This window comes from Nicotiana tabacum, chromosome 2 (genome assembly GCF_000715075.1).
Source record: "Nicotiana tabacum cultivar K326 chromosome 2, ASM71507v2, whole genome shotgun sequence".
Taxonomy (NCBI): domain Eukaryota; kingdom Viridiplantae; phylum Streptophyta; class Magnoliopsida; order Solanales; family Solanaceae; genus Nicotiana; species Nicotiana tabacum.
The window spans coordinates 75,168,225-75,184,761 of NC_134081.1; the positions used below are offsets into that span (position 1 = coordinate 75,168,225).

A 16,537-nucleotide genomic window follows, 5' to 3' on the forward strand; every position below is an offset into this window, starting at 1 on the left:
TTGCTTTTTTATATTGTTCTCATTTCTCTCCTTGAAGACGTTGTTCTCGGAGCCATGCTTGTCGTCTACTTCAATTTTAATCGCTAAGTCTTACTTTTAACCTGATTTATTTATTATTTTTGGATCAAATCAATTCTCTTGTCTATAAACCACGTAATAAATTTAACTGTACTATTTTGCGGGTAAATAGTTTGGCGCCCATCGTGGACAGTTGCGTAATTGCTTTGATCTGTACGTTTGTTACTGACTTGTTTGATTTTTTCCTTAGCAAGAAATCGAAAATGGCAGCTAATGATGTCAACATCATGCACAACGTTGAGGTACACGGAAATTTTACTCAACATGAAGATTTAATTAGCGACACCTGTAACGATGGGGACGAGGCTACCCCGGTTCGTGAAGGGCAATACCCCCGACATGTACGAGAGCCAACTCTCGATGACGCGGAGGAGGAACACATTGCGGAAAACAGTGAGATTCCTAAGAGAGCAATAGAAATCCATCATGGGCCACTTCTCAAGGCAGGGTCGGGTGATGATAGAGTTGAAACAAGTGTTGTCATGCACTTCCAACAACGCAAATGGAAGGGGCTCGGTTCCTCCCGGCGTTCCTGCAAATCAAACAACTCAAAGTGTTAATAACAACACCCTAAGGGGTGAGGTCAGTTTTGACAGTGACGGGGGGACCGGTAGCGGATCTAGTAACGATAATGGGAATGACCCCTTTAAAACCGAGCTCATGAGATTCACAAAGTCCCATGCCGGGGCAAGGAAGGTACAAGCCAGGAAGGCAAACATATGTAGGATAGCGCAAGGTGAGTCCAAATTGCTGCGGGAGTTCATGATCAGGTTCCAGAAAGAGAGGATGTTGCTACCGGTTGTACCGGATGAGTGGGAAGTGGAGGCATTCACAAAGGGTTTGAATCTAAGGAGTTCTGGCGCCTCCCGAAAGTTGAAAGAAAGCCTGCTCGAATTCCAAGCGACCACATGGGCGGACGTCCATAACCGTTATGAGTCAAAAATAAGGATAAAAGACAATCAACTCGGGTTCCCGACATCAACCAAGGGATGAGACCAAGACAAGAACTAGGATAAGTTCAAAAGCGATTTCGATGCAGATCGACAATCTTCTAAAGGTCGTTTCCTGCCATACGAAAGAACCGAAAGACGTGGCAGCAAAGGGTTCTGGTCCTCAGATAGGTTTGCTCCCGATATAAGAACTAACCTTGGCTGAAATTAGAGGTCATTAGAAGAACATGAGGTATCAAGGGCCCAGGATTCCACATATCCTAGGTTATCGGATTACAACTCAACATCAGCGTCGTAGTGGAGTTGGTATCAATGATGAGAAATATCAAAGAATTGTGATTCCCAAAGCCAATCAAATTCGATCCCAACCAGAGGGATCCTAACTTATAGTGCTAATATCATGGGAATCACGAGCACAAAACTGGGGGCTACCAGCATCTGCACGAAGAGGTGGCGACATTGTTGAGGAATGGCCATCTCAGGGAGTTCTTGAGCGACCGAGCCAAGAACAATTACGGCTGTAGATGGGATAATGCGGAGCCTTCGAAGATAGAAGAAGACTCTCTCGTTTGACTATTAACATGATTTTTGGAGGGGATAAAATTAATGGTGCAACTTTCTCGACGTCCAAGAAAACAAAGATATATGTGACCCACAACAAGAGACTCTAGGAAGTTACAGAAGATGATATCACCTTCATGGAGGAAGACGCCGACGGACTTCTTCTGCCACATAATGACGCCCTGGTCATTTCTCTCAATGTCTTAGATTTCAAGATTAAGCGTGTATTGGTTTAGCCAGGAAGCTCATCCAACATCATTTAATGGAGAGTGCTGGAATAAGCAAAGTTAACAAGAAACATCATTTCGATAACAAAGCTCATCCTGGGTTCAACTTGGCAAGTGTGACAACCCGAGAAGAGATCATGTTGCCCACGAGCGTCGAAGGGGTAAGCAAGACCACCTTATTCAAAGTGGTAGACGGTGACATAGGTTACAACACAATCATCGAAAGGCCGTGGATATATAAGATGAAGTTGTGCCCTCAACATATCTTCAACCGTTGAAATTCCCGACCCTGAAAGAAATTAAGCAGATAATAAGAGATCAACCAGTAGCAAGAGAGATAAATGTAGTATTGATTTCCAGCAGCAAAGGGACTGAGCCCAGCAAAGAGCAATTATAGGAACCGACATGTAATGACCCGGCAGGTCGTTTCGAGAGTTATAGCCCCGTTTTACCCATTTCTACTTATTTTTATATTATTCAGATATATTATATTATATCGGGTTAGTTGGTTCGGGACCGGAGTGGTTTCAAAGTGAATTGAGACACTTAGCCTCTTAAGTAGAAACTTAAGTTTGAAAAGTCATTCGGATGTTGACCTATGTGTAAACGATCTCGGATTTGAATTCTGATGGTTCCGTTAACTCCGTTAGGTAATTTTGGACTTAGGAGTGCACCCAGAATGTGATTTAGAGGTCCATGGTAGAATTAGGCTTGAATTGGCGAAACTGGAAATTTGGCGATTTTCGGTCGGCAGTGGAAAATTTGATATCGTCGTGTGAGCAAAATTTGAGGTCATTCAGACGTGGTTTGGTTAGTTTCGGTATCGGTTGCCGAATTTGGAAATTTAGAAGTTCTTAGGCTTGAATCCGAGGGTAATTTGATGATTTGATATTGTTTTGAGTGATTTGAAGGTTCGACTACGTTTGTATGTTGATATATGACTTTTAGGTATTTTTGGTTGAGGTCCCGAGGGCCTCGGGTGAGTTTCGGGTGATTAACGGATAGTTTTTGGACTTTGCAAAATGGTTGATTTGCTGGTATGAACTTTCTAGTTTCCTTATACGCGATCACGTGGGTATGTCCGCGCTCGCGTAGGCTTATTTGGGGACAGAGGCGAGTTGTTATGTGCGATCACAGGATTTGGGATGCGATCACGTGCGTTTGTGAAGTTTTGCTTCGTGAACACGTGGACAGTGTTGCGTTCGCATAGAGGTATCGAGCTGGTGTAGAGGCGAGGTGATTGCTCTACGTGATCGCATGAGGTAGGATGCAATCGCGTAGGTTTGAGAAGCAGTGATCCGTGATCGCATGGGTAATTCCGCATTCACATTAGGTTAATGTGTGGGTAGCCTGCTTTGTGCTTCGCGATCACGAGGCCATTTCCACGATCGCGATTAAGGAAAATCTAGGCAGCAGTGTTAAATTCCAAAATCGAGGGTTTGGACTCATTTGCACATTTTGAGCTAGAGACCACAGATTTAAGCGATTTGTGGAGGGAGTTTTTGGGAGTTGATTGGGGTAAGTGTTTCTCATTTGATTTTGGTTAAATTTCATGATTATATCTTGATTTTTATCATCTAAATTGTGATTTGGGGTGAAAAATTGGGGAAAAGTGGAAGAATTCTTGAGATGAGATTTTAAGGTTTTGAAGGGAATTTTGTTGTCGGATTTTGGTAAATTTGATATGACTAGACTCGTGAGTGAATGAGCTTTTTAGTTTTGTAAATTTTGTTGGATTTAGAGACATGGGCCCTGGGGCCGGGTTTGAGCCAATTTCAGGTTTTGGTCTAATTTTGTAGCTTTTCTTGTGGAATTTATTCCATTAGCATATATTGATGGTATTGTACTGATTGTGAATAGATTTGGAGCATTTGGAGGCCGAGTCCAGAGGCAAGAGCATTGCGGGGTAGAGATTTGACCGGCTTGAGGTAAGTAACGATTGTAAATCTAGTCCTAAGGGTATGAAACCTTGGATTTTTGTATCATTCTACTATTTTAATGACGCACATGCTAGGTGACAGGCGTATGGGCGTGCACTGTTGGGGATTGTGACTTGGTCCATCCCGTAGCAACTATAAAGTTGCATACTTTGTTGAAACTATATGATACTTATATGTTTTAGAAAGAATTTCTGTACATTGGGTTGAATGCCATGTTGGGCCTTGTGCCAGTACTGTTTGGACCCTTGGGGGCTTTCTCTTACTATCCTCTCATTGTTTTCGATTGAAAATTTATAATCAGTCATGTTTATACTTGTTTACCACATAACTCAATTTTATGACTCTATTTTGATGCATATAAATATTTTGGATCGAATGCCCTGTTTTACTGAAATGCCCGAGTGGCTTGAGAGGTTTATGACTGAGTGAGGTCGAGGGCCTGATTTGTGAGGATATTTATGGGATCGGGTTGCACGCCGCAGCATGTTGATATCGATTGAGGGCCTGATTGTGAGGATAAGTGTGGATCGGGGCTACCCACCTACAACATACTTTATTATTATAGCACATGAGTTGTCCGTGCAGCACCTAAGTTGTCCGTGCAGATTATAGCGCTTGGGCTGAAGGAGCCCTTCCGGAGTCTATACACACCCCCAGTGAGCGCAGGTACCTACTGAGTGCGAGTGCCGAGTGCTGAGTGGCTGGGAGGCATGAGTGATTGTAAGGTATGCCCGAGTGGTAAGAGTGATTGTGAGGTATGCCCGAGTGGCACGAGTGACTGTGAGGTTTGTCCGAGGGGCTGTTTATGAGTGATATTTTGCCCGAGGGGCTGTTTATGATTTCATTATTTTTTTCTCACATTTGCATTGAGCCTTTGTTTGAAAAACTGTTGGAAAAATATCTTTAAATGATTTTTACTGGAACCGGGTTTAAACGAGATGATTTGATTCAAACACTGATTTTTAAAGCATGTTGTAGTTTACTATGATTTCATGATATGAACGTTATATGCTTTATTGCTCGTCACTATTACTCAGTCTTTATTTATTGTTGTTACTTACTGAGTTAGCGTACTCACGTTACTCCCTGCACCTTGTGTGCAGATTCAGGTGTAGATGGACATGGTAGCGGTTATTGAGTGTTCTGGTTGCAGATTTTCTTGGAGATAGCAAGGTAGCTGTTTGGCGATCACAGCCCCTGCTCTTCTCCCTCTTATCTTCCTCTAGTTGTATTTAGCTATTTTTCAGGCTGAGTTAGCCTTGATATTGTTAGACAGATTGTAGTAGATGCTCATGACTAGTGACACCCCAATGTCGGGCTTTTCCTTCCGCACTTTTATTTTGATTTGAACTCCTTTACGAAGGTTTTTATGGTAAATAACATTGAAATTATCTTTAAAATGAAAATATCAGTTTGTTTTGGAAATGAGTCGGGTTGCCTAGTTCCACGATAGGCGCTATCATGATAAGGGTTAGTTTTGGGTCGTGGCACGACACCTTCTCCCTTGCCAAATGAAGATGATAAAGGCGAGGAGTCATCGAAATCCCACCAGGTGCCGAGATATTTTCAGGTACCGGAGGAGACAGATGCAACCAAGTCCACTACAGAAGAACTCGAGCAAGTGGCTTTATTCGAATAATTCTTGGAGAGGAAGTTTCACTTGGGAACAAGACTCAATCCTAAACTCAGGTCAGAATTTATTAATTTCCTTAAAGCTGATGTCGATTGTTTTGCATGGTCGCACTCAGATATGACATGTTTCCCATTAGAGGTGGACATGCACAAGCTACGCAATCCGATCTTCCCACCGGTAAGGCAAAAGAAATGCCCGATAGCTAAGGTAAGAAACAGGTTTATTAAAGAAGAGGTAACTCGACTACTCGACATCGGTTCAATACGGGAGGTAAAATATCCAGAATGGTTAGCTAATATGGTTGTAGTTCCAACGAAGAATAACAAGTTTAGAATGTTCGTAGATTATAAGGACTTAAATAAAGCATGCAATAAAGACTCATCCCCATTGCCAAACATTGATCAAATGATTGATGCAACGGTCGGGCATGAGTTAATGAGTTTCCTTGATGCCCACTCTAGGTATAATAAAATCAAGATTAACATGGAGGATAACGAAAAAACGTCGTTCATAACGAACTTTGGCACATATTGTTATAATGTGATGCCATTTGGGCTTAAAAATGCCGGAGCCACTTATCATAGGCTCGTGAATTGGGTGTTGGAGAAGAAAATAGGCAAAACAATAGAAGCATATATAGATGACATGTTAGGCAAGTCCTTGAGTGTAGATGATCATTTGAAACACCTCGAGGAAACCTTCGACATCTTGAGGAAGCATAACATGAAATTCAAACTGGAAAAATATGCATTCGGGGTTGGCTCCAGAAGGGGTTCTTGGTCTCGCAAAGAGGTATTGAGGTAAATCCCGATAAAATCAAAGTCATCTAAGACATCCCGGACCAGCTAACGAGCGTAAAAGAGGTACAAAGGTTAACGCTTTAAGCAGATTCATCTCAAGGTCCTCAAAAAAATGTCATCATTCCTTCTCACTTCTGAAAGAGAAGAACAATTTTGAGTGGACTCCCTAATGCCAACATGCACTGAAAGACTAAAAAGGTACCCGTCCAGTCTCCCGTTATTATCAAAATCAGGGGAAGGCGAGTAGTTGTTAATATATCTAGTTGTCTTGTAAGTAGCGATAAGTGTCATTTTAGTCCGAGAAGAAGAAGGTATATAATTTCTTATCTATTATGTTAGTAAAATACTGTCGGGAGTAGAGAATCGTTATCCGCACCTCAAAAAACTGGCCTTAACTCTCGTAGTCGCCTCTCAAAAGCTTAGGCCTTATTTTCAATGCCACCCGATAGCCATTGTGACAACCTTTCCCTTGAGGAATGTTCTTAACAAGCTTGAGTTGTCAAGCCATTTGGCTAAATGGGCAGTCAAATTAGTGAGTTTGACATTGAATACAAGCCTAGGAATGCGATCAAGTCACAGTTTTGGCCGACTTTATGGCCGATTTCAGTTCCGGGTTAATTACCCTAGATGCTAAAGATGAAGTACTAGTGTCGGAAACAACATCAGGAGTTTGGACCTTGTTTACTAATGGAGCCTCCAATGTAAATGAGTCTGGGCTTGGGGTAGTTCTAATCACGTCCTCGGGAGAAACCCTGAGGCGGGCCATTAAAACTATTCCGTTAACTAACAATGAAGTCGAGTTTGAGGCTTTAGCTGCAGGACTTGAACTGGACCGGGGACTTGGCTCTGAGGTCATCGAGATCAAATGTGATTCCCAGCTGGTAATAAACCAAGTGTATGAGATTTTTGATACAAATGAGGAACACATGATATAGTATGTGAACAAGGTTTAGGCATTGCTTACAGGATTTAGTGAATGATCGATCGTACACATTTCGAGAGAAGAGAACGTGGGAGCGTATGCATTAGCTAATTTTGGGTCATCTACGGAGATGAAAGGATCTAACTCGAGTACTATAGTTCAACTTCTACATTCAGTATTGGATGTGGATGGTTATTGTGAAGTCAATACAACCAACTTAGTCTGGGACTGAAGGAATGAGTTCGTCAAATATATTCAGCATAGCAAATTGCCCAAAGACCCGAAGGTGTCCCGGGCGCTACGCACCAAAGCGGATCGTTACTGCCTCATGGATTGACAATTATATAGAAGAGCGTACCATGGTCCATTAGCCCGATATATGGGAGCCTCCGAGGCAGACTACGTAATGAGAGATGTCCATGAAGAAATTTGTGGGAACTATTTCGGTGCAGATACTATTGCCCCGAATGGAACAAGATGCAAAGACGTTCGTTCAGAAACGCGACAAATGTCAGTGCTATGCACAGTTGGTATACCAACCGACAAAACTCTTGCATTCGGTACTGTCCCCGTGGCCATTCATAAAATGAGGGATGGATATAATTGGTTCATTGCCACTGGGTCCCGAAAAGGTAAGATTCCTTTTAATTTTAACTGATTACTTTACTAAATGGGTTGAAGCAGGTCCTTACCAAAATATCGGTGAACGTGAAGTGGTCGACCTTCTATGGGACCACATAATCTGTCGATTAGGGATACCGAATGAGATTGCCTGCGATAACGGATCACATTTCATAGGCTCAAAAGTCACAAAATTTCTCGAAGTTCTGAAAATCAAGAGAATTACATCCTCACCATATCATCCTAGCATTAATAGACAAACGGAATCAACTAGAAAGACGATTATCCAAAACCTTTAAAAGAGGTTAAAAGCTGTTAAAGGCAAATGGTCCGAAGAGTTACCGGGTGTGATATGGGTGTACCGAATGACGGCAAAATCGATCACGGGAGAAACACCGTTTTCTCTTGAATATGATGCGGAAGCTCTGATACCGGTGGAAGTGGGGGAGTTAACTTTACGGATTTTTCGAGCAAACGAAGAAGCAAATAATGAGGCGTTCCTGGTGAAGCTGGATTCGCTTGATGCACGCATGGAAAGATATTCTAATCGGAGGGCTAACTATTGCTACTTCAAAGTAGGAGACTTGGTTTTGAGAAAGGTGACTCATATCACCCGGGAAATCAACGCTGGGAAGATGGATCCAACATGGGAAAGTCCCTACCGGGTTTCAGTTGTCACAGGTAAAGGATCGTACGAGTTGAAAAATCATAATGGAGTCAAATTGCCCAGTAATTGGAACACGACTCACCTCAAAAGGTATTACTGCTGATGGATCCTATCAATACTGAAAGTATGTACTACACTCTTTTTTCCTTTGACCAGTTTTGTCTCAATCGGATTTTTCTGACAAGGTTTTTAAAGAGGCAGCAACGGAAAACATACTATGAAAGAAGCGCCATCATTAACATTAAGACCTTTAAACGTCAAGGCATTGAAATCATAAATTGCTATGGGATGGTTAAATAATCTTTGGCTCGATGGTAAGTTCCTAATAGGAAGCAAAACTTGCCATCGAACCAAAGACTATTTAGCCGTTCGCGAGTTGTTTTCACAAATGAAGCAAGACTTCTAGTGTTCCAATTTACACACTTCACATTCGAACACTGGGGGGGGGGGGATAGTATAATATACGGCAACAAGAATGCCACAAAAATTGGGGACTGCGAGAACCGAGAAGAATAATGTCTCATCGGGACCGGGGATTGCATGACCAGCCCATAGAAATAAGTTGTACAAGTTAGCCACACGTATTAGCAGTTTCATTTTTCCTTAGCAAACAGATGCTTATGTACTTTTAAAGATAGAAGGAATAAAATAAATTCCTTTTAGTTTTATCTCTTTTCTTGTCCAAACGATGAGTTGATCTTATCATTTGAAAGTTAACAAAAAACTTCAAATGCTTGTGCCGTAATGAACAGAAGATGTCCTCTTCAAGAGCACCGTAAACATAAGAGGGCCCTCTCTTATGAAACCCTCATAGTAAAGGGTTGATTCCAGAAGAATTTATACCTGAAATCAGAAGCTATCGAATAAAAGTATGCCCGGTACATTAACTAATTTAACGCAAAGAGAATGTATTTTGCACAACACTTATCAAAGTGCCAAACTTGGTGAAAGGTTTGGCATAATTACAAAGTACAAAAATAAAAATAAAAATAAAAAGAAAGGAATAAAAAATCTAAACATTATGCCGCTGGAGCCCGAAGGAAGAGAGGGATCTACGCCCCCCTCCCCCCCTCGGTGAAAGAAGGTGGATTAGCTGCCGGTGGCTTGGATCTTCATCATCATCTTCTGCAACCTCCATTTCAGTTCTCGAATACTCAAAACCGGTGCTCGAAGAGTCAGTTGAAGCGGGACGATCAGTTAGACGTTCTCAGGCAGTTAGCTCTAATTCTCGGGCCTTGTCGATGTAATTATCAATATCGACGATGCCCGCTTTGGTCTTTTCCAAGGTTTTTCCTCCTCATATGATATATAGCATACGTCTTCTCAAATACGAGGGAATCCTCTTGATACTAAATCTTTGCCTTAAGTAAGTTAACCTCGGCCTGAAGGCCATCCCTCTCAAATGTCATGGCACCGAGGCTAGAAATAAGATCACGCATGGTTGATAGATGAATCCGGTTTTGATCCATGATCTTCTTAAATCTTTCCTCCATTTTTGGCCATCTTCTCCTCGGTGCATTGGCCTCCTCGGTTTGGAGCTCAAGGTTGCCTTTAAGTTATTCATTTGTTCCTCAGAGGCATACTCGCGCTCGGCAATAGCATGCACAATATCTTAGAGCTCAATCCACTTAGCCTTAGCCTCTTGAAGTTGTGCATGTAATTGAGTTTCTTCTTGGATGTAGGCCATCACTTCCTATTCACTTTTCTGCAACCGGGCCTCAAGCTCTCTCGCCTCTACAGCTTTTGCCTCGACCATCGGGAGATGCGCATTAAGTTGGTCCTTTTTGGCCAACAATTGATCCCATTCAGAAACGAGTCCTTGACTATCAAGGATAAATTTGTGCAGGCCCTCGAAAGCAATAAAGTTGGCATGTAAAGAAGAATATCAAGGTTAGAAATCATGTTACAACAGATAAATAGAAAACAAGTAATAAGAAAGCAAGTACAGTACCACTGCCACATTATGCATGGCATTATTTAACAAGCACTCCCCGAAAGGGAGCGTATTTTCTTCCTATCTTTCTCTGAAGCTAGCAGCTTCAGAAGTTCACAAGCTCCACTGACTTGGACAGCAGATGACACTTCTTTAAAAATGAAAGAGTGGCTCTCCTCCTCCCTCGGGGATCTGGGGAAGGGGGTGAGTAATTGTGCCCTAAATTCTATGGTCGGTAGATCGGGGAGGAGAAGCACCCTCCTCTCGAGCATCTGTTGCCGGTGGAGGAGATGCAGTGAGTGCTGGTGTTGAAGGTACATCTAGTGTTGAGGGGTGTGAAGTTGTTGGCGTTGAAGGTTGAGCATTAGCTGTGATAGGAGCATCGTTGATTATTGGTTGCTCAGTGTTCGAAGGCAGAAGAGGCCGGGGGTCCGAGCTCTTTGGACAAGAAATAACAACGGGGTTTGGAAAGCGAAAATCAACATCCTCTACTATATCTATCTCACCCCAAAGTGCTTGGACCTCATGCGCGATTGGGTTTTGAAGCTCTCCCAGTTGAGCGTATGGTTGAGCTGATGAAGTTATTTTTTTCCTCTGAGAGTAAGCATCCTCACCAGAAGCAAGTCTCCGGGCACTGCTTCGAGCAAGGGTACTTTGTAACACCCTCGCGACCTCCTCGGGGTCAGCCAAAATGTTAACCTCGGGGCAGGTGAAAAAGTCATGCGGCAGTCCTGAGTCAAGCAAAAAATGGGGTTAGCAAAGTTACCTATGTTCGTACAAAGACAAAAGGAAGACGGACTCACGTTACTGTAGTTCTTGGCCTTCTACCCATATTTGGGGGCTATTTTCTTCCACCAGCGGGATTCTGGTGTTGTAATGTCCAGAATCTTCTGAACCCACTGATATAGGCCTTGAACTTGTGGTGTTCCCACCAGGTAGCTAAAACAAAAGAAACGAAGAGGTCAACAATAATGGATAACAAGCTTTTCACTAAGAAAGGAAATGAGTCAAAAACTTACGAAAACAGTTCCCCGACTCAGGAAAAGACAGAGTTGTGGCTGGGATGATGTCCTTGGTGGCGATGATAACAAATCGCTCCATTCAGCTGTGATCGTTGTCATCGTCCACACTGTTGAGAAGAGCGTCATGGCCACATTTTCTGAAGTTATTACTCCCCCACGTAAAATTTTGAGGGAATAGGGTTAGGGTTTTCCCAGTCTCTGTGCACAACTTGCATAGGCAAGCCACTGTTTGTCATATAGACGAGCCTACTTATGTTAAGAAGACCCGATATCAGTAGCAGAATTTCAAAATTACAGGGTTGACCCCTTCACCCTCCCCAAGGAAAATGGACCCAAAGTAAAGGGGTACGTATAGATATACTTAAAACCTTTCTTGGTGAAGGTAACCTGCTCTATCATATCCGGAGCAAGGATGTTAAGGTATGGACAGTTGCAGTCCTCATTCACAGTAGGAATACTGGAAGGGAGAATAGAGGAGGGGTACTTACTACCGACCCAAGTCCGTGGAGACACATATGGAACCTTCTCTTGAAAATCATTGACGGTACTGAGGTGTTTGGGTATGATGGTGTTTACAGTGGGAGGCTCGAAATCAACATTAGCTTCTTTGTCTTTTTTTCTCTTCGGGCCTTCACCGAAAAGAAGACCAGAGTTTCTAAAAGATTCAGTAGAAGAAGCCATGGTAGTAAAAATGCAGTAAATGTTTTAGAGAAAGTTAGAGAAGATGAAAGTTTTCTAAGCATGAGGAGATTGAGTGCAGAGAAGACGATAAACTTATGAAAATTTTGGAAGTGAAAGAGGTAAAATAAAGAGTATATGTAAAAATATAGACGGAAAAAATCATGGTCATGATTACCTCGAGAACCGGCGAAATTATTGCTGAATCGTGGGGCAACACATATTCAGGATATTAAATGTGAGAAGACGTGCTTCTTTTCTTGCGACAGAGACTGTTCAGGAGATTTCCCGCCAAAAAAGGGATCTTCACTAACTTCCCGGTGACACCAAGATATGCCACCGGAAAGCAAGGGGACTATCTGTATAGGGTAAAATTAGTTTATAATAAATGATCAAATGATAGCATGACACGTGCCGATGACAGGTAAAAGGCAAATTAAGTAACAATCAGTACCGGAACAACAATTGCAATTGATATCGGGTAAATCCGAAGGGAGTACGGTCAACGGAAGCATATCGTATATTTGCCGTCGGATAACATTCAATGAAAAATATCCTCTGACATTAAGTGGGCAGCCGTTGTAGAGAATATTTGGATTCATAGCCTTTCGTTACATATTCATTAATGACTCCTTTATTATCATTTAAGTGGTGCTTGATCCTAGGATCTTGCTTTCCTAGGTATAACTATAAATAGCGGGCTCAGTTCGATTGTCTATAAACCACGTAACAAATTTAACTGTACCATTTTACGGGTAAACAACGGATGTATATAGATGTCGGCTATAAATTGATCAGGGAAATGTATATGTTATTAATTTCACCATAATCTTGAATGAGGAACATTAATCTTCAAGGGAAAGGCAACTTTTCTTTTACATTGAATTGCTACAAAATAATTTTTATTTAAGAAGGTTCTTAATTTGGGTGAGTCTTAGACCTTGTGACAAGAACAAAGATGATAGAAGTGAAATAATATACTCTGTCAGTTTCAAAACTTATATTTTGTATTGCTATAAGTCATTGCATAAAGGTAAATTATTTTCAAATATGAATAGAGGTCATTCTTTTTTACACTGACTAAAAATGAAATAGGTTCATACAAATTTGATACGGAGGAAGCAGTAAGTTATCCAATAAATGCTCTTAAGTAGTATTTTCAGAATAAGCAGGTTGATAAAGATCATTGCAAATGACCATACGTTATTTCATGATACATCAAGGGGAAAAAAACTGGAGATCGATAGCCGGTGGTTGAATATTAATGCTGCTTGCCTTCACATAATGGTGCAAGTTGGATTATAAGGATCATAAACGGGTTGGCATACTGGATAGTACTGACCACATATTGGAGGGCAAATTAGTGGGCATTTTGGACTTGGGTAACTTGTGTTTTTCGGACTAGCTGGCTTTTCCGGTTTCACGTCTTCCAAGCTCACAATGCTGGAACACCTGAATTTCTTCCTTATGCAATTCATCAGCCTGAAATAATCAACCCCTACTCCTATCACCACCAAATGCCCTTTTTCCTTGTCTACGTTCACCGACATTACCCCTGCAAATATATCCATACACTATTCTGTTAATTCCTTGCATCTTTTGTTCCAATACAGTGATTTTTAATTTGGGAAAAATTTCCCGGTGCTTGGTTGGAGAATATTGATCAACTTATGTTCCGGTAGAGCATTTTAAAGATAAAATATTAGCAAACCAGATATTTAATTTGTTGATGAAATTTAATTTTTAGTAGTAAAAATATATTGATATTAATGTTTAAGCTAAAGTAGTTATATGAAGTTAAGAGTAGTTGAGATAATTGTGTAGGAAAATAATAAGGGAGACCAAAAAGTTGAGCAAAAGAGTTAGTGCATAAATATACCTGCACATCTGACAGCAATCTGCATGGCCTTTGATCTACAGTTCTCGGTGTTGAGAGGGAGATCAATCACAATCTTTTTCTGTATGACGTTAATTAATTTATTATTATTTAGACCTAGCTAGATAAACATAGAGAAGAAAATAAAGACAAATCAAGAATATCACAAGCTTAAAGACTTAATTACCTTCATCTTCTTGTGAATTAAATGGAGCTTGACAATGAAGGGACATTATATATAAAGAGCCTGAATCGGTCTATATAGGGTGATGAGTGCCATATCGTCTTCTCATTCTTCTTTGACAAAGACAAATACCGTGTTCATATATATTAATTATATACTCCGTACTACTTACAATTGTTTTAGTGATCAAGAAACCACACCAACCATCCTATATCATTATCTAGTAGCCTAATTACATGATTGACTCAATCCTCGACTCTACTAAAAAACTAAATCAACTCCCCAAGTCTGCTTAATTAATCATGTTGTTGATTTGCTGGCCCGGAAGATCGACAATGACAAATCGGTAATACTCAGTTGGAGATGAAACTTAGCCGTCGTCTCACCCAATGACGTATAGCCAATAATATTTACATATCATGCAAATAGAGAGAAATTTAATTTTTTACTTTATAAAAACGTTTCAAGTTGCTCGATTCCAATATCCCACTGTCCAATCATTACTTGTTTTCTAATAAAATACTAGGTTTATATACTAGGAATATGGTCCCCACATCCCCCAACCAACTGAATTAGGTTGGTTTCCTATATAGGGGTACGTAGTACTCGTTGACCCCTGGGTAAAATAATGGAACTACAACGTTAAAGGAATAAAGCAACTACTGCAATTATTGAATCTGATGTTATTTTTGACCTTTACGATCGAGAGAAACTCAATATATTTTAGAAACTCAAGTTGCGCGCACGATTTTGATTGTCGTAATATAGTGTCGTATTTTAGCTTTGCCTTATATGTAACGACATTGGTTTTCCAAATAAGGAATAGGTATGAAATTTTGCGCAAAATTTGGCGATGGATTCTTTCATTTTGCTGGTTCAACTCTTGGATCAAAGGGGGTTTTCCGTGTTTTGAAACCTACTAATAATGAAAGGTTACCTATATATTGGCTTTTAAGCAACGTCATAGTGTAAATTTAGTTTAAACTGCCCGTGCAAATTAGATAAGTTATTAATGAAATCTCTGTTTCCTGTTTATAAAATGCATAATGCCGAATGCAATTAATCGCGTTTAAAGAAATCAATTTGTCTGCAGAACTTAAAGAAAACAACTAGCACATTCTTTAAATCATTCTGATCGTTTCATGATTTTATTTTTCTTCCACAAGCTTTTTATTTCGTGCAGTTGAAGCTTTCTATTACGTTTAGGCAGCACAGAGACCTCAGTCCTGAATAACACTACAAAAACACGAATATGGCCAACGATTATTGTCATGGCGATCAAGCTGTACACCGGTAAACTCGGGAGCAATGCATACCTCGATTTTCCGGTGAAAAAGACGGAAGGGCACGGACGCACGAGGTTGAAATCAAGGTTGTGAGCCTTTCGTACCGAGACCCATGAAAGGTGAACGATGTGCTCATCGTCGGGGGTAATAAAGCAATGCTCCCGGGACCCAAAACAAGCTCTAAGACCTCGGAAAATATGGCAAACGGTTACGAACGACTAACAGAGGGCCGTGATATCCGTACCTAACCGGATATCACGGCACAGATCTCACCCGATTTGGTTACAGATCAGTAATTAACAAGAAAGAGAGATTTTTACTTTTTTTAGACTTGTACTAGAGGTGAAGCTCTCCTACTATATAAAGGAAAAGTTTTTCTTTGATAACAAACTATGTAACACGCAAACCAAGGCAATATAATTTATTTTTCTTCTTCCTAGCTATTGAAAAGTTTTTACTTTACTGTTTGTTCTTCATTCAAAATTGGCTTCGCACCAAGGGTCTGATCGAGGGCAAAACTACTGATCAACCTAAGTTTGAGTTGGGTTGTAACATTACAATTGGTTTGATTACCCATTTTGTCTTTAACTCGTTTATTTGATATTCTTGATTGTTTGTGTTGAATCAATCCACATATCCTTAAAATTGCGTATAAATTTAATTGTTCTCTGTTTTAAGGATAAACAGTTTGGTGCTCACCATGTGGATAAGGATAATAGTGGTGGTTTGATACAAATCTCCATAACAAACTCTATTTTACGCTTGTTCTTTAAAGTCTTATTTTTAGGTCAGTTTAGATATGTCAAATTCTTAGTCTGCCCACTTGAAAGTTGACGTTGAATTTGGCAATAATGGCGAAAACAATAATCGAGTATATAGCAATGAGGTGTCTCCTGCTAATCCCAATGGAGTCCCAGTTGTCAATCCGGTCGATGCTAACTCATATGTGGCTATCGACGTCAATTTGCCAATGGATCCAAAAAACAATGTTTGCGGGGTACCCCGACCAACAACTCGAGAAGCGCCCAAATGCGATGGGGTAAGCCTACGGTTAATCTTCGAAATGTTGCAGGCTCAACATGCGGTGATCGCGCAGTTACAGAATCAAAGCCACGCCCGAGCAATCCCGAAAAAACATTAGAAGAAATGAACAGATCAC

At 40.8% G+C, this 16,537-nt stretch overlaps 1 protein-coding gene across 1 annotated transcript; it reads right to left on the reverse strand.

The window, feature by feature from the left end:
- Positions 1 to 13,218: 13,218 nt before the first annotated feature.
- LOC107804332 (heavy metal-associated isoprenylated plant protein 47-like) lies at positions 13,219 to 14,181 on the reverse strand. The gene is made up of 3 exons (XM_016628206.2): positions 14,096 to 14,181; positions 13,912 to 13,990; positions 13,219 to 13,587 (listed from the first exon to the last, which is right to left on the reverse strand). The coding sequence occupies exons 1-3, from the start codon at positions 14,099 to 14,101 to the stop codon at positions 13,310 to 13,312; spliced, it is 363 nt and encodes a 120-aa protein (XP_016483692.1). The 5' UTR covers positions 14,102 to 14,181; the 3' UTR covers positions 13,219 to 13,309.
- Positions 14,182 to 16,537: the final 2,356 nt, after the last annotated feature.

Excerpts from the sequence above, each read along its gene's own strand:
- LOC107804332 (XM_016628206.2), bottom strand. Across the intron at positions 13,588-13,911 it reads GATTGCTGTCAGATGTGCAG|GGGTAATGTCGGTGAACGTA; the intron begins GTATATTTATGC and ends ATATATTTGCAG.